General features: G+C 43.4%; 2 protein-coding genes across 2 annotated transcripts; one reads left to right on the forward strand and one right to left on the reverse strand.

Annotated features, from left to right (window-relative positions):
- Positions 1–1989: 1989 nt before the first annotated feature.
- On the reverse strand, positions 1990–9879 carry asah1b (N-acylsphingosine amidohydrolase (acid ceramidase) 1b). Its single transcript, XM_072670180.1, has 14 exons — positions 9746–9879; positions 9517–9563; positions 9254–9344; positions 8727–8813; positions 8571–8649; positions 8162–8236; positions 8017–8062; positions 7779–7923; positions 6950–7004; positions 6057–6138; positions 5441–5572; positions 5210–5333; positions 3674–3730; positions 1990–3565 (listed from the first exon to the last, which is right to left on the reverse strand). The coding sequence occupies exons 1-14, from the start codon at positions 9860–9862 to the stop codon at positions 3476–3478; spliced, it is 1227 nt and encodes a 408-aa protein (XP_072526281.1). The 5' UTR covers positions 9863–9879; the 3' UTR covers positions 1990–3475.
- A 4035-nt stretch (positions 9880–13914) lies between these two features.
- LOC140547207 (butyrophilin subfamily 1 member A1-like) lies at positions 13915–17717 on the forward strand. Its single transcript, XM_072670796.1, has 8 exons — positions 13915–13960; positions 14121–14462; positions 14885–15037; positions 15124–15249; positions 15724–15810; positions 15900–15944; positions 17052–17141; positions 17227–17717. Exons 1-8 carry the CDS (start codon positions 13915–13917, stop codon positions 17715–17717), a joined length of 1380 nt encoding a protein of 459 aa, XP_072526897.1.
- The last annotated feature ends 19 nt before the right edge of the window (positions 17718–17736 follow it).

Below are 17736 nucleotides of genomic sequence, written 5' to 3' on the forward strand. Positions count from 1 at the left end.
TAGGGCCCTGAACCCAACCCTCACAAATTAGTATTGCTAAGGTCCTTAGGCCTCTGTGAAGCCCCGACAGCCACCACGTCCTAACCGTAGTGTGTCCCTGGTCTCCTACTGAATGTGACGGTACCCAAGTTTCAGATGTCCCTTCGAGACTTGAAACCACTCGTCTAAATTCCACCCAGCCCCCCCAGCCCTGAGGCCTACCTGCAGTGGAAGAGATGATAATCAGTATAACGAGGGTAAGCATGGCTGTCCACTGTCCAGCGTCGCCCAAGGTCTTCAATTCGACCGGTCTGTCCGTGTCCTGCCGTGTTGAGGACGCAGAGTTCCGGTGCTTTGGTGTTTTTCAAAAAGGCCATTATCTGATCTCTCTTGCGCAACAGGAGAGCGTCACTGGAGAGTCACGAAGAGATCCTGTACATGCCTCACTTTCACTCACAGCCATTATAAACTGATTAAACCAGGCTGACCGGCTCACACTTTCAGACTTGGGCCAAAGCTTGGACCTCACAGCAAGGCCTCTCCTGCATTGCTGCTTAAACCCAAGACAATCTGAATTGGTTAGACTGGTTTAGAATGAAACCCACACCGGTTGAACCCCATTTCTAATGGCTACATGTCTTTAAAAACCATCAGGATATCTTGGCTGTATCTGTCAACTGAGATTTGCTGCTCAGATAGGAAGTTGCAAACACATTTCCTGTGTCATTGCGCAACCGAAGAAGCCTCCAGCACCTTCCCAAACCAAGGTGCTTAGCATGTGTGCAAACCTGATCAAGGCCATCATGAAGCCTGTTGAGAAAACAGACCCTTCTACCCACAAAGCAGACGAATCCAGGCCAAACATGGCCCACTGAAGGAACCTACGGGTCGGTTATACCAGCGGCAGCCACATTTAGGGTTTCTCGCCGCAGTTGAGCTTGGATTCTCCACAGAAGGTGGGAGGTTCAGATCAGCAGATCAGCAGAACATGGGCAGGTTTTGTTTGAAATTGAGAGGAAAATGTGCTTTGGAAGGTGGACAAAATTTGGGCTAGTTTATTTTATTCATTTAATCATTCTTTCCACTCTTAAATTAGCATCTCTACGTGTCTGGCAGACATTTTATTTCAGGTATTTCATCAAACAGAGCTGAGTTAGCTAAATTTGCAGACCATGAATGACAAAGTTCCAACAGCAATATTAATCATTTGAATTAATTAATGACATTAATGATTTCTTTGCATTATTTGAGCAGCTGTTTTTGAGCAGGTTGTATTTCTGCAAATAAATAAATGCTCCAAAAATGTATATTTTTATTTCCATGATTTATGAAACATACTGCATATACCTAGTGAGCTGTATATATATATATATATATATATATATATATATATATATATATATATACACATACACTTTTAACGTAGCTGAAATTTAAATACGGCAATAATTTAATTCAGTAAATTTAGCTAAAAAAATATATATATATAAATTAATTAAATGTACTCTTGTCCAAATTAGATGTTAGAAATATGCCAAACATTTCCTTGAATGTTAGGAGATTATTATAAAACAATCATGAAAAATTAATTACATGCTCTTGTAGCCCTGAGGAATGTAAAATGCTATGTTCCTCTGATCTCTGGGGAATTTATGGAATTTCTGATCGAGATCTACGTGAAAATTAATAAACAAACAATCAGTGCCGGCCCATGATGTTTCTTTGCTCTGCAACCAAAGCATATTTAACACACAACATTAGAAATACATTCTCAATCATGAGTCCAAAGAGCTGAACTTGAGCAAAAGTGCTTATTAAATTGACTGTGATTCAGTTTCAGTAAGCAAATCACCAAAACTTCCACCAAGACCATTTTGCATCCATCAAAAATGAAACAATTAGAAAAATAAAACAATCAATTTTAAGTGGGATTTTGCTGCTTCTTGAAGAACATAAACCTCGTTTAAACACACAGTATTAGCACCACAATCAGACGCCACGTTCTGCAAGTAGTTTTCAAATACTTTATTTCAAATCATCACATTTATTTTAGGTAAATGAGCCAGTCCACATGGACGACACACTGAAAATCAGCAGCACTTTCAGTAAATATCCACTAGGTGGAGCACTGCGAGGCTTAAACATAAGCATTTCACCACCCTGTTACTTTATTTATGGTTTTATTATTATAGAACAGCAACATTCAGGCCAGTCAACAACAAACAATATCCTTTATGCAAGAGCACTTTGGGAATGGCGTACATTCATGCACCGCGGTACTGTAATGATAACGGCACTGGAGGATCTGAAGGTGTGATCAGCACTGGTCAGATATTTAGATTTAGAGTCGATTGATATTTCAACCCAGAATCTGTTGATGTTGAGAATTAAGGCTAATTAAGGCTAAGCACCCAATCCTCGTTTACGCGAACTCCGTCTAACATTAGCCATCAACAGTGGTCACTCTTCTCCAACTGCCGCTGATGCAGCATCGCTAGGTAGCCAAGACACGGCTTCCCAGTTGTGCTCACTCTGACTCCGGCTGCTGATGGCAAGCAGCGTGACCCGGGATGCCAACCCGTGGTCCAGTCAGAGCCCCGGTGTGCTGCTCTTGTAGCCCTGAGGAATGTAAAATGCTATGATCTCTGAGGAATTTACGGAATTTCTGATCGAAATCTATGTGAAAATTAATAAACAAACAATCAGTGTCGGCCCATGATGTTTTGCTCCTTTGCTCTGTGGCTAACCAATGCAACCAAAGCATATTTAACACACAACATTAGAAAGACATTCTCAATCATGAGTCCAGTGAATGTTCAGAATCACAAGTAAAAAAATAAAAATAAACAAACAAAAGATAAAAAAAAAAAGCTGAACTTTAGCAAAAGTGCTTAATAAATTGTAAGCAAATCACCAAAACTTCCACCAAGATCCATTAAAATCCATTAAAAATGAAACAATTAGACAAATCAAACAATAACCAGAGGGAGACATTTAGCATTTTTAGATTAAAAATAACATTAAAACGCAAAATCTTATTTAATATCGTGTTTAATGAGGCTCGGTTTAATCCAGCTAACTTTATTTACCTTGGTCAGTTTACGACATTTACGATATCGTCAATTTGACAGATACACAGCGTTAGTGTCACATCCAATAATATACACATCGTTGCTGTCCAGTAAAACGAAAATTTTAGATTTTTTAATAGAAGGCAAAAATGCTCTTAACTTTGATTGGAAGTCAATGTAAAATAAGAGTTTACACAACGTCATTTCGAGCGTTCCTATTGGTCTGTTCATCCACGATCATCTACGTAGTGTACAAATGAGGCCACAGGGTTGGAAAAATGGGCGGGTTTTCACTGGACAGCAGCGATATGCTGTACGTATTTTAAACGAATGCTCGAACGCTCACGTCGGTTCAGAGGAATGAGCTCGTAGTCCTAAATCAGCACTAATTAGCCATAATAAGGCAACGGGATTCCAGCATCCGGCTACCAGGGCATGCAGGGGTTGGGACAGTCGCGAATGAACGACTCCAGCTTCCCCTTGGAGACCTCCATAAGCGTAGTGTACGTGGTCAGCTGCGTTAAGGAGAGAAAAATAAAAATAAGGTAACTTAAATTGATCGTGAGATACATCAAAACAATAATAATAATAATAATAATAATAATAATAAAAATAGTACCCACTTTATTCAAGACTGGTTTGGTGGAAAGAACGTCGTAGACAGTCTTCAAGGAGATGCTCTGCAAGAGGAGGATAAGCGGTCAGCCGCGGTTACAGTAAGCCGAGTTTCTAATGGGTCACTTAGACATTCCTAATGCGTCTATGATCAAAGCAAACCAAACGCAGAGGACATGAATGTAATCAGACACCACTGCGGTTACTGCGGTTACTACAGACTCCAGGCCTGCACCCCCCCCCCCAAACCCTCCACAATGCTCTGCAGATATCTGCGGTTTCCCAGCGCCGACCCCTGACCCAGCTCTTAAGGCGCTGATTAGCTGCGGTCAGCCGCCGGGTCTGATAAGAGGAATGTAAACATTTGCAGAGCGAGAGTCCACAGGTCTGAGGCGGGGGGACCACAGCCCGGGAGTTACAGCAGTGGGTCCATGCTCTGGCTTTCTGCCCAATTTGCGATACAGGCGATATCAGAGGACAGCCCAGCCGAGTTGGGTCAGACGGGTCCGGTTCAATCAATATTGACGACATCAGAGATTTTTATTCAAAAAAAAAGAGAGAGACTCACTTCCAGGCAGTTGCTAGGCTGTTGCTATGGTATAACCAGATATACCAGTTGCTTGGAGATTGCTAGGTATGTGCTGTGGTGTTCATAGATACCTGCCATGGTGTTTCTGGGTGGTTGCTAGGTAATAGCTGGGTGGTTGCTATGGTATACCAGATATACCAGTTGCTTGGGGATTGCTAGGTATGTGCTGTGGTGTTCATAGATACCTGCCATGGTGTTTCTGGGTGGTTGCTAGGGTATCCCAGGTGGTTGCTAGGTAGTATCTAGGTGGTTGCTATGGTATACTAGATATACCAGTTGCTTGGGGATTGCTAGATATGTGCTGTGGTGTTCACAGCACATATACTTGCCATGCTGTTTCTGGGTGGTTGCTAGGGTATCCCAGGTGGTTGCTATTAGGTTGCTAGGTAGTAGCTGGGTGGTTGCTGTAGTGTTGCTAAGATGCTATGATGCTGCTAGGTGTATCGGTGGCTGCTAAAGAGCTGCTTAGTGGTTCTAAGGGTGTTGCTAGGTGATTGAATGCAGTTGTTATGGTCACTGGAACAATGTAGGGACAAAATAATTAAGTTCCATAAATGCTGATGGTGATGCTAGGTAAATGTTAAATGGGTTTTGTAGTGTTGCTCAGTAGTTGCTATGGTGCTATGGCTAGATGACTACTCTAGTATTTCTAGGTGGTCGCCATGGTTTCACTACGTTTTGTTGCCATTATGTTGCTTATCTGGCATTTTCAGATGATTACTTGGTGGTTGCCTGGCAGTCGTCATGGTTGCAACATTGTCTAAGGTGGTTGTTGTGGTTCCCCCAGTGTGACTGGTTGGGCTTTCATTCCTATGGGAAAATTCAGCACACTGCTATGCTTGACATCTTGACCGTCACACCAGAGAGTCATGGTAGACCTGATGAAGAGCAGTGTAAACGCTGAAGAGGAAGAGGAGGAGGAAGAGGAGGAGGAGGAGGAGAAGGGGGCACTCACAGCCTGTGTGGTCTGGTTCATGCACTTCATGGCTGGAGTTCTCCGGTCGTCCAGGAACAGAGGCTCCTTCCAGTGGTCATAGTTGGTCTCCAGGACGTACCATCTGCCCTGCTTCAGGTCAAGTCTGGAGGAACACAACCGTCTCACAGATACAGTGTAGACACACCCTCCTTCTATCAACGTGTGTGTGTGTGTGTGTGTGTGTGTGTGTCTGTGTGTGTGTGTACTCACTCTAAGGGTCTGATGCTGTGTGTTCTGGATCTGGTGATGATGCAGGCCTCCCCGGTCTGGTTCCCTCCCAGAATGAAGTAGGCAGGAGCCAAAAGCTTAGTGTCCGACAGCAGCTTCTTAGCTTCTGCATAACTGCACACAACACAAGCCTTCATCACCATCATCATCATCATCATCATCAGCTTCTTAGCTTCACACAACACAAGCCTTCCTCATCATCATCATTATCATCAAGCTTTTTCACTTCTGCATGGCTACAAACAAAAGTCAAGCCTTCATCATCATCATCATCATCATCAGTTTTTTTTTATCTTCGGCATAGCTTTATTTAACAGATTAGCATTCTTCATCATCATCATCATCATCATCTTCATCCAGCAGCTTCTTCTCTTTTCACTGGCTACACAAAAGTCAAAGCCTTTATCATCTTCATCCTCCTCCTCCTCCTCACTGAGCAGCTTCTAAAGTTCTGCATAGCTACACAAGACAAGCCTTCACCATCACTACCTCATCTAGCAGCTTCCTTTGTTCTGCTTAGCTACTATAAACACAAGCCCTCCTCCTCATCATCTTCAAACCCGGGTTCCGAGCCCCGTGCCCTCGGCTTCGCTCTTACCTGGTGGCGTTCTCCAGGACCGAGCGGGTCAGGAAGCTCATCCACATGCCGTCTCTCTTCCCCAAGATCCACTCCAGAATACCTGCAAAGCATCAGCAGGAGGAACCTGAGCCGCTGCGGCCGTCACGACAACAGACCACCACACTGAGCACTCTCGCATCCTGAGGAACCCTGGTCACATGACCTACTAATGCTCCACAAAAACGACAATCCAGGAGAACTGCGGACGTCCAGACAAGATCTGGATAAGAGAAGAACTCTTGGAGAGAACTTCTCATATGCTGGTAAGACAGGCAAAGCAAAACCCTCATATGACTGCCAGGTTTTCAAGTTCAGCCAGGTCAAGAAGGGTGCTGCCCTAAAAACCCTTAGCTGGGACCTCTAGGAGCCCGAAGAGCTACAGTGCAGGTGGGCATTTTTGGCTAAAGAGTTGAGGTAGACGTAATTATGGATATACAAACAGAAACAGTATTCAGGCCATATGTACATAACATTCCCAGATCTGCCATAACATTAGAACCTCTGCCCCGCCAAGACACGACCCCCACAAGACCTCTGAAGGTGTCCCGTTAATGTTAGCAGCAGATTCTTTAAAGCCCTCAGTGAGAGCCTTGGGCGTCCGCGACCCTTCTCAACACTTTCGGTAGGTGCTGACCGCGGCACACCCTGGGAACAACCCAGCAGGACCCGGCGCCTGATGATTTTGGAGATGTTCTGACCCAGTCGTCTAGAACATCACAGCTTGGTTCACTTGCTGACCGATATGCAGATCCCAGCCCTTGATCATGAGTGGTTCTAATGTTGTGGCTGATCTGTGGAGTTAAAAAGAGTATCATGCAAGCTTCCTCCAATCAGGGAGGAGGAGGAGGAGGAGGGGGGAGGTTCGTACTCACCAATGTAGCCTCCGTCCAGACTGAACCGCTCGTTCATCGTGAGGGTGAACACATGCTTCAGTGAGTAGGAGGAAGTGAGCGAGAGAGAGAGAGAGAGAGAGAGAGAGAGAGAGAGAGAGAGAGAGAGAGAGTCACATGTCTTATAATGCAATCTTCTGACAACATAACGTGATTGCAGTACAGCAGCTCTGTGGCTCAGATTCCTCTTTTTTTAGAACAAACTGCAGAAGTGGAAAAAGACAAAAGTTTGTGGACACCCCTTCTAATGAAAGCATTCAGCCCATACAATCAGCAGTTCGTCTAATCCCTGCAGGGAGAAGAAGAAGAAGAAGAAGAAGAAGAAGTACTGCTGGTAAATTAGGACTATCTCTCTGAAGCAGATCAACATCACGAACGTGTTCGTCGGGTGAACGGGTGGCGCTCCATCCGACACCCTGCTCGCTAACGCAGCTCTTGTGGCTGAATGCAGTCAAATCCTCACAGCAAACGCTCTGCTCCAAAAATCTAGTAGAAAGCCTTCTTCTTTTCCCTGGACGGTAGAGACGGCTACTCTAACAAAAGCAGGAGAAACTCTTTGGAAATGTTCAGAAGAAACAAATGTACAAACAGGTGTCCCAATACTTTTGTCTAAATAGCGCATCTACTAAAGGAGCTTTAGATGCTTTAAATGTTAAATGTTGTGAGATCGTTCAGCACACAGTTAAAGATCCAACATCAAGCCTTGTGATTACCAGTGGTGATGCTCTCCAGAGATATTCTCCACTCCATTTTACAGGTCACATAAGAATTCAGCCTAACCCCCACAGGCTGGGAAAGCGGCCATACTTACAGGCCTGATGCCGGTCAGCATGCCCACATATCCGGCGAAGTTGGTGGACTTGAAGACGGTGTGGTTGTTCCGTGTAAAGTCGATGTTCACCACCAGAGGCTTCAGCTTCTCTGTGATCACCCAGGAATGGTTCTTCAGGTCCCAGCTGAAAGACCAGACCAGACCAGACCAGACCAGAGTTAAAAAGACAGGGATCTTTCCTGATCATAGAGCCTCGAGACTGAGAAGCTGGAATTACCCCATGAAAAGGCCGAAGTCCAGGTTCCTGGCGTGGATGAGGTTTCCTGTAACGCACAGTTCATGTCTCAGAGAAGAGCGTAAACCACAACCCACCCCAAACTCTACTCTAGCTGAAAGAGGAGTGCCGGAGAGCATCCGCCTACCGTCAGGGTCTTCTGCGACTAGCGAGGTGCACACTGTGAAGATCTCGTAGAAGATGTTGAAGAGCACAACCTCGCCTTCACAAACCGGGAGAGAAAGACACAAGAGAGAAAACACAATTCAGTCCCTGTAGAGAAGAAGGAATGTCCAATAGACACACCCCTCTCTAGCCCACACCTGGCCTGGCATTGGGCAGCATGGTGCCAATAGCTTCATGATGTTGATTCATCTGCTCCAGAGAGAGAGTACACCTCAGTTAAATGGACTGTCCCAATACTTCTGTCCATTTAACTGCCAATGGCAGTATGCCTTTCTCTACAGGGAACTAGACAAGCACCTGACGTGCACTGTCCCAATACTTCTGTCCATTTAACTGAGGTGTACTGAAACTTAGCTTAAGTGACGTCCTACCTAAAGGAACCCCTGAAGCCGCTGCGATTCCTTTCATCTCCTCGCCGAAAGGATACGGGAGCGTGCCGACCATCAGGGGCTGCAGACCAAACGTACACGTAAGATCCAGTGCTAACACACACTTTTGCACACACACACACACACACACACACTCACCAAATCCCGGTCCACAAGCTCCACGAGCCGCCCGCTGGGGACGAAGGCATCTGCTAGGTCCTTGATGGCCTGCATCATACTGACCAACTACACAAGAAGAAAGGGGTTAAATAGTTACTGGTACACTCCAGGACAAAAGTATTGGGACACCCGCTCATTCCCTGTTTCTTCTCTCTTGCTTGTGTTGGGGTAGCTGGTCTCCACTGCCCAGGGAGGGAGGTCGGATGACCTCAGCATGGCGCCAGTAGGTTTTTTTTTTAATACGTTGCATCTTCATCTAGTCCTACACAAGCATCCGTGACAGCAATGGCTGCACTGTCCCAATACTTTTGTCCATTTCAGGTCAGGAGGTGTACTGAAATTTGCTTACACAGAGACGTCCCGGGCCTACTCAGGACCTCCCGCCCAGGTTCTCCACAGCTGACCTGAACTGACCTCAACCGGAGCGCATGATGACGGTCATGTGATGCAGCACTGTCACATGACGGCAAAGCAGCCACAGTACAGAACAGACGCTGTACACTTACTTCGGCCTTTTTGTCCGTGATGACACCCTTCCACCTCTCTCCGGGGGCCAGGTCCAGGTCTACGGTGTACCAGGTGACGGCCCCTTTGAACCTGCAGCGACAGGAGCAGAGCTCAGCGTTAACTTTCACTTACCTCCGAAACCTCCAGAGGCTCAAAGCCACGAGGAGGGCGAAGATTACAAAACTGGAAGAGCAGGCTGTTACAAAACAGGACACCCAGCCTGTAGAACCTCAGGACCCTCAGGACCCTCAGGAATACATACGTGGGTCCACTTGGTGGGTACATGCCCGCCCGGCAGTCCTCAGTGAACTGTGGATGAGAGAGAGAGTCTGGTCAGCTACTGGCCACAGCTGTAGTGTCTGCTGCCCGCCCTGACCTTTAGGACCTGCTGCCTAACCGCCCCAACGTCACACGGACGTTTCCCCTCATTTCCACCGCAAACACACGTCTGCTCGACCCGAAACCCACCCGACCCGCTGGCGGGGACTCACCGGCGGCACGTACTGCCCTGACACCAGGGTGAGGGCGAGGAGGAGGGACGAGAGAGCGCCGTTCTGCGCCATCGCTGCGGGCCGGACTGGAGCCCCGCCGTCTTCCTCCGCCGACATAAACAAGGAAGCTTCACTTACCGCCCGTATTCCGCAGCGCCCCGCCTCCTCCGCGCTCGGGTTGGTTAGTGCGAAACGCTAAACCAATCACAGCGCGGGAGGGTAGGGGCTGGCAGCCAGTCACAGCGCGGGAGGGGCGGAGTTAGCTAGCTGTGAGAGCTCGCGGGATCAAAACACTTCAAAATGGAGGGAGAGGAGCGAACAAACAAATAAACAAATAAATAAATTCGTGTTTTTTTATTTATAAAGGACAAGTACAAACAATCATTAAATATAACATTTAAAAATACGATCTTTTATTAACCGAAAAAAGGACCGTGTATACGCTATGGAGCGACTCACTGCAACGTCATTTGTGTTTCCATAGAAACAGTAGCCAGCTAATTGCTAATAATACAATTATTTTTATAAATTATTTTAAAGCTTTTCAAAATCAAACACAGACACACACACACCAAAAATATAGATACAGAAAAAGTTATATATTTATATTTATTATATATATTTAAATATATATATATATGTAAATTATGTTAAAGCTTTTCAAAATCATACACAGACACACACACCAAAAATATCTATACAGCAAAAAAAAAAAAAAAAAAAAAAAAAAATATATATATATATATTTATATTTATTATATATATATTTTAAATATATTTTATATATATATTTGCAAATTATTTTAAAGCTTTTCAGAATCAAACACAGACACACACCAATTATATATATACACCAAAAAATATATATATACAGCAAAATTAAAAATATATAAAATTGTGGAAAAGTTTATGGAAGCTTTCTGGAATGGAGCATTGTACAGTAAACTGGTCTGAATGACTTTGTTTACATCATAAAAATAAAATAAATAAATAATTACAAAGACATATTTAATACATCCTTTGCACTTACCATGCTCAAACCTCTTCCGCCATCCTGTGGCCATGTTGGGAAAAGCAGCAGATGTGTCAATAAAATGTTTTAATGGTTTCATTTTTAACTGCACAAACAGGTTGGCTCAACCTAAGCCTCATAAATCTCATGTTTTCAAACCCAGCTGAAGAACTGTGGTAAAGGCAAAGTGAGCCAGAGGGTTCAAAGTCTATATACCAACACCCAGGCCTGCAGTACGCGGGTTTTAGTTCCTGCTGCCTTTCATTATCAGTAAATCCTATGTTGACCCATACAACATGTTCCTCAGTGTTGCTCTATGATATAAACGTGTATATAAATGTTCTAAACATCCATATCTGATATTCCACACTGATGAGATGCTGCTGGATCTATATACACTGAATGTCCAAATGTTTGTGGACACCCCTTCTAACGAATGCATTCAGCTACTTTAAGTTGCACCCACTGCTGAAAGTGATGTCGTCTAGAACCTGTAGAGAAGAAGTACTGCCAATAGAATAAGACTCTCGTGGGCTAGAGGGGTATAAGGCCCTGCACCCTGAGCTTCTATAATGTAGATAAAGGAGCTCTGTGCTGTAATCAGACATAATTAGTACTGTGATGTTGTTGTTTTATTTAACGCTCATACCCTGTTATATTTTAAATATGTTAAAACGAGTGACTTCTCCAATAAATTTGACCATTTCATGCTGAGAAATTCCACTTGTGCTGTTCCTAACCTGGATATTGCGCCCCCTAGTGGTTGCAAATTCCAGCTTTTATTATTATTTAAATTATTATATATATTTTTTTGCTTATTTTATTATTGTTGGAGTTGGGGAAAGAGTGCCTCAAAGACTGGGCACCGTGCTACCCAAAGACCGGTGGTGGTACTGTGGTCCTACAGTGGTCATCCTGCAATGGGAAGGCCATCTGATGCCGTAACTACGTCATAAATAAGAAATGACGGACATGACTGAGGACTGCCTGAGTCACGATGTGGAGGTTTCCTCATGTGAGCTCACTACTAGGCCGTAAACCTGCGTATCAGTGTCTTATCAGAGTCTCATTCCTTACCTGAGTGGACTACAGCAGGACACCAGCAGAATCACACCTGTCTCTACTCACAGCGACAGGTAAGAGCGTTCCTACATAAAAACAACAACAACAATCTTTCGTTTGATCATGAACAGCGTCTAATTTCAGTAAACAACCGCAAAATTCGTCAGAAGTATCAAATATCTATAAACATCACAGTGTCGCTGTACTGAGATCAGCTCCAGTCTGGTCAATGATTGTCATCTTAGACGGCCGATATTCTTCTCATTATTTTATCTCATGTTTGTAAAACATTAAAAAGGATTTATTATTGATATTTAAGCTTTGAAGTCCAGTGACAGTGAAGGTTGTGAGGCCACGTGTGAGGTCAAAGTCCCCTGGTGGTGAGAATAGTAGCATGGCCACTGCCATGGCGTGCTAGGCCAGACCAAGATGGGACGACCACTCAAAGCAAGCAGATTTATTAGCAAAAAACAAGGATAAACAACAAGGCAAAACAAGGCAAACGATGCAGCAGCTAAGTGGGAACAAACACCAACACAACACAAACGTGATAAACAAGAGGGCGGACCAAAAACGAACCAGGGACTGGGGGTTGAGCTGGCGAGAGCGGCTAGCGCTAGGGGGAAAACCAAAAGGGGGAACAGAGCGAAATCCTACAGACGGAGCCTGGGCTAATCAGGGGTTAACGTAAAGTGCGCTCCAACGACGCTATAACGACAAAGGGGAGGGAGCTTCTGGCCATGTGGGTAGCCACTGAATCCAGGGTGACTTGCTCCTGAATGAGGACAGCAAGCAGAAGCTGGCCTCAACACACCTCTACAGTACGGGGAACCTCTCGTGAAACCTCGAGCTCCCAAACGATACAATTCTCGGAGTCGAATGGTAGTGTAGAGGCTTCTTAAATACCCCCAGTCCCAGGTGAAACTCAAACCAAACAAAGAATACGAACAACCAAACCAAAACACACGTGAACGTAAACGAACTGAACCAAGTCACTGAGTCACTGAGTTGACACTCGTAACGTAACGTAAATTAACTGGAAGTCCTTATTTGGGCCTGTGGGCAGCGGCGGGGGAGGGCGCGATAACAAGGGCCTGACAGCCACGACCACTCAGAGTTCACTTATATTAATAAAACAAATAATGTTCTTTATCCAATTTCCAATTTTTTTATCCGATTTCTAAAATGTGGATTACAATATAAATATAAACACTAAAAAACTAAAATGTTTAATTTCTGTTTTTTTTATTTTCTCATGTCATATTAATTTAATAATCTAATATATTTTATATGATAAAGTTTAATGATGTTAATCACAGCAATATTTTGATTCATTTGGATTAATCATGAGTTTAAAAGCTAGCTAGCATGTCATTGAATTTTTGGGCGGGAGGACAAATAAATTCCTAAGAAATTCTGGTATTTTTTCTTGTTTAGAGACTTTTAGCCTGGAACACGACGAAGCTCGAGAGCGAGAATGAGAGTTAGTTATGAGATTATATCCATATTTCTGCGTAAATAAAATGTAATCAACCCTCTGAAAAATCACAGAGGCGAAGCTACAGACGTGGCGTAACTGAATGTGTAACCACTAGGGGGCGCAATAGCCAGGTTAGGAACAGAACAGTGGAATGAGGATGATTTTTTTTTGCTAAAAAAAGCTTAACGTGCTAAAGGTATAGATTGCGTTAATTTGTTAACAGTGACATCACTAATATATATATATATATATATATATATATATATATATATATAGCTGCTGAATGAAAAACATGTATCTCCCAAATGGCGATTTTACAGTAGAAGGCTGAAAAATGCTGACAAATCTGAATGGAAGTCAATGTAAAATAAAAGCTTATTATTATTATTATTATTATTATTACAGGTAATTTGGAGCATTTCTATTGGTCCATTCATCCAGAATGATCTACACAGTGTACAGAAGCAGCTACAGGGTTCAAACCAAGGCGGAAACTAAAAACGGACAATATATATATATATATATACACACACACACATAGGATTATATATATACAGTATTCCACTGCAGAAATATTTGTATAATAAATATTTTTATGTTTTATGATCTGCAGCTATGCTATGGGTATACCTTATCTCAACTCTCGTTTGCTCTGCAGCAGGTAACTACAAATCCACACTCTCATATATATAAATATATATATAGATAGGTATAGCTTTTGCATATATATGTATATGTATATATGTATCATTTAAATATTATTAATAATAACTCAAACATGCATTAGTACTGTATGCCTCTCCGTTCTCCCCCACCCTCAGCGTTCTCCGTATCTGTCCCTAACGGTTTCGTGTCCGAGAGACTGGGGTCATCGGCCATCCTCCCCTGTGCTCTTTCTCCCCCTTCAAATGCCGAAAGCTTTGAGGTTCTGTGGTACGAGACTAAACACAACAACCAGGTTCTGCTGTACAGAGATCTAAGGGTCCAGGAGGACTCTGAAGACCCCCGCTACAGGGGCCGAGCGTCTCTGGTCGGGGATCTGCAGAAGGGGAACGTCTCTCTGAAGCTGGGGAACCTCGTGGTAGCGGACGGAGGGGAGTACGTGTGCCGCGTCCAGAGTGACACTTGGTACGACAAGGCCAGCGTTAATCTCACGGTCAAAGGTGAGGCCTTCACTGAGCTCGAGCATAGCTGTGGCCAAATGTTTGTGGACACCCCTTCTAATGAATGCATTCAGCTCCTTTAAGCTGCACTCATTGCTGCTGACACAGATGTGCAAATGCACACACACAGCTTGTCTAGTCCCTGTAGAGAACCTATTGGCACCATGCTGCCTAATGCCAGGCGTGGGCTAGAGAGGCGGGGTATTGTGGGGTGGTGATCAATCATCTAACATCCTGACTAACGCAGCTCTCGTCGCTGAATGCCATCAAATCCGCGCAGCCATGCTCTGCTCCAAAATCTAGTAGAAAGCCTCCTTCTTCCCTGGACAACAAAAGATTTCAGAAGACACAATGAATTAGCAGGTGTCCCAATACTTTTGTCAGCATACCTGCTTAACAAACTGTCTGTCTGCTCTCCATAGCTCTGGGCTCTCCTCCTCTCTTCTCACTGGCTGATGCTGGGGACCAGGTGTATGTTACCTGTGCATCAGAGGGGTGGTTCCCGAAGCCCACCCTCACCTGGAGAGACGCCGGAGGACGAGAGCTTCCACACAGCCGTATTCAGTACAGTACTGGTACTAGACTTCAGTCCAGAGAACCTCACAGGGCTACTTTTTGTGGAAGTCACCTACTTTAAACATCTTCTACCTCTGTCTCTCAGACTCGGAAGGCTTGGTGGGCGTGAGCTCCTGGCTGTTAGTCCCTCCCTCCGGGTCAGAGTGGATCTCCTGTTCTGTGGGTTTATCCAATCAGGAGATGATCGACGGCAGAGTTCTACCAATCAGAGGCAAGACCATTCTCCTCCCCTACATCTAAACCTGAGACCTTCTGAAATCAAGGGGATTAAAAAGGGTTTCTCCTAGATTTTGGAGCAGAGCATTGCTGTGAGGATTTGATTGCAATCAGCGACCAGAGTACTGGATGGAGCTCCACCACCTCCATCATTCCAGAGAACACAGTTCCTCCACTGCTCCAGAGCTCCTCAATGCTGGGGGGCTTCATACCCCTTTACTAGCCCACGCCTGGCCTGGCATTAGGCAGCATGGAGCCAATAGGGTTAGCCGTCCAGTCAACCAGGCTTGGCTCCCTAATGCTGCCTAATGGCCTGTTCTCTGGAATGATGGTGGAGATGGCTAATCCCCTTGATTTCTGAAGAACCAATGAATGAGGAGGATACAGTAAAATGCTCAGAAATATCAAACATGGAGGAAATTCACTCCGGATATTCTCCAGACTTTAACCCCTGTTCGTGTTTCTGTAGGAATCTGGAAGGAGGCGTTCGTTTTAGCTTTAGCACTTTCGCTAATCGTCACCATCACCCTCACTGTTCTTCTTCTTTTAAGACGAGGTACTGATGAAAACATAAAAACACATATTTCTGCAAAAGTTTTGGATATTAATCCACTTTTGATACATTTTTTTTATCTTTTTAACTAGGTTTACTACCACAGTGTGCATCTCAGAAAAACGCAAAAGCAGCAGGTATCACTTATTATATATAGAATATTATATAATATACCTGTATAATAGTTGGATTTCCCTTATAATCCCAACTAACATTGGAATTAGTATGTTGGTAATTAGCAATTACTAAGGAATTAAGTATACTATCCTTATGTATGTATGTATGTCAACTTTTTTTCATCCCTAATTTATTATTTATTAGGGAAAAAAATTAATTATTTATTTATTTTTTAAATATTTAATATTTATTTATTATCATATTTATTTAACAGCATTTGTGATATAAACTTTCCGTTTTTTTTGCAGTCGGTTCTTATGAATCAGAAACTAATCCTCTAACAGGTAATCCTTTTGTTTCTGCAGATGATTTTTACAGTTAGTTTGGTGTAGAACGTTTAGATGGTTTAGATTTTTTGACTGACTGGATTTCGAAGATTACAAATTTAAGATTTTTGGCTTAAAAACTTGTTAGCGAATCATTTAACCAGGGTTTCATGAGCACTGATGAACTCCTAAGACTGCTAGCACATAATAATGATCATAATCTAACAGAACTAACAGTACTCTTTGTGTACATGGTGAAGTTTCAGACCATAGAAAAGAATGCAGAGTTGTATCCCACAGGGCTCGGTTTTAGGGCCCTTTCTGTTCTCCTTTACTGACGGCCTCTAGTACACTGGTATCACTTTTGTGATGATGTTACGTGTGCCAGCACAGCCAGATTTATTTATATGGTTAAAAGTAATGGAAAAGTGTTGCTGACATAGATAATAATAATAATAATCATAAATAATAAATGATACTTTATGTAAATTATTTGGCAGACAACCCTCATGAATCCAACTCACAGACAACATATTCCTTAACAGGTAACAGTTTTTTTTTTCAATTAAATAGAAGTATGCTTTTAGTATTTTGGAGTAAAACAAATTTGATATGAGATAAAAATACGAGGTTATTTTTTTCGGAAATATTTAATGTGTATATTTATTATACCTATTAATTATACCTATTATTCCAGAGAAAACAACAGTAGATGACGTTTCAGGTAAGTTGACCCCCTCTGATTTTCTGGAAGGTGGGAAAAAGCATAACAACAACTATAGCCATAACTATAAATTCATACAGGTGTGAATTCCGAGTCATCTGTACCTCCAGCTCCAGTGTCTGCTGAAGAACGTCTACAAATGTGGAGGAAATTAAAATATAATAAAGGTATAAAACATTAAATATTAGTCATATTTTTATCCCTTTGCTGAATCTCTGTCATACAAGCTGACCTGTCGAATTTCTCTCACAGAGAAGCTCACGCTAGATCCAGATCCACGTCCACCATCTCTGACCATCACGCAAGAGAAGACTAGTGTGTACTGTGGACAGCTGAACATCTCCAGCACTGAAGACCCGTTTCCTCAGGTTCTGAGCAGAGAGGACTTCTCCTCAGGACGGAAATACTGGGAGGTTCTGGTGGATCAAAAGGAGAGGTGTAAAAAGTCCTGGTGTGTGGGGGTGACTCAAAAGCCCCCCACTAAAGAGACCCTCAGAGCTCTCTGTTATGATGAACAGTCTGGTATTTACATCAGTACTGAGCCTAACACTCGAATACCTGTAGAAGATCACTTCACCACCCTGGGGCTGCTTTTAGACTTCCCCCAGAACACCCTGAGCTTCTATATTGTAGATAAAGGAGCTCATCTTCATACTTTTAGCATCAGAGATATGAGTAAACATAAATACTGTGCTGTGATCAGTCCTGGGGTAAAAGATCAATACCCTGTAAAGTTTTCATAATTAGTACTGAATGTGTATC

This window comes from Salminus brasiliensis, chromosome 24 (assembly GCF_030463535.1).
Source record: "Salminus brasiliensis chromosome 24, fSalBra1.hap2, whole genome shotgun sequence".
Lineage (NCBI taxonomy): Eukaryota > Metazoa > Chordata > Actinopteri > Characiformes > Bryconidae > Salminus > Salminus brasiliensis.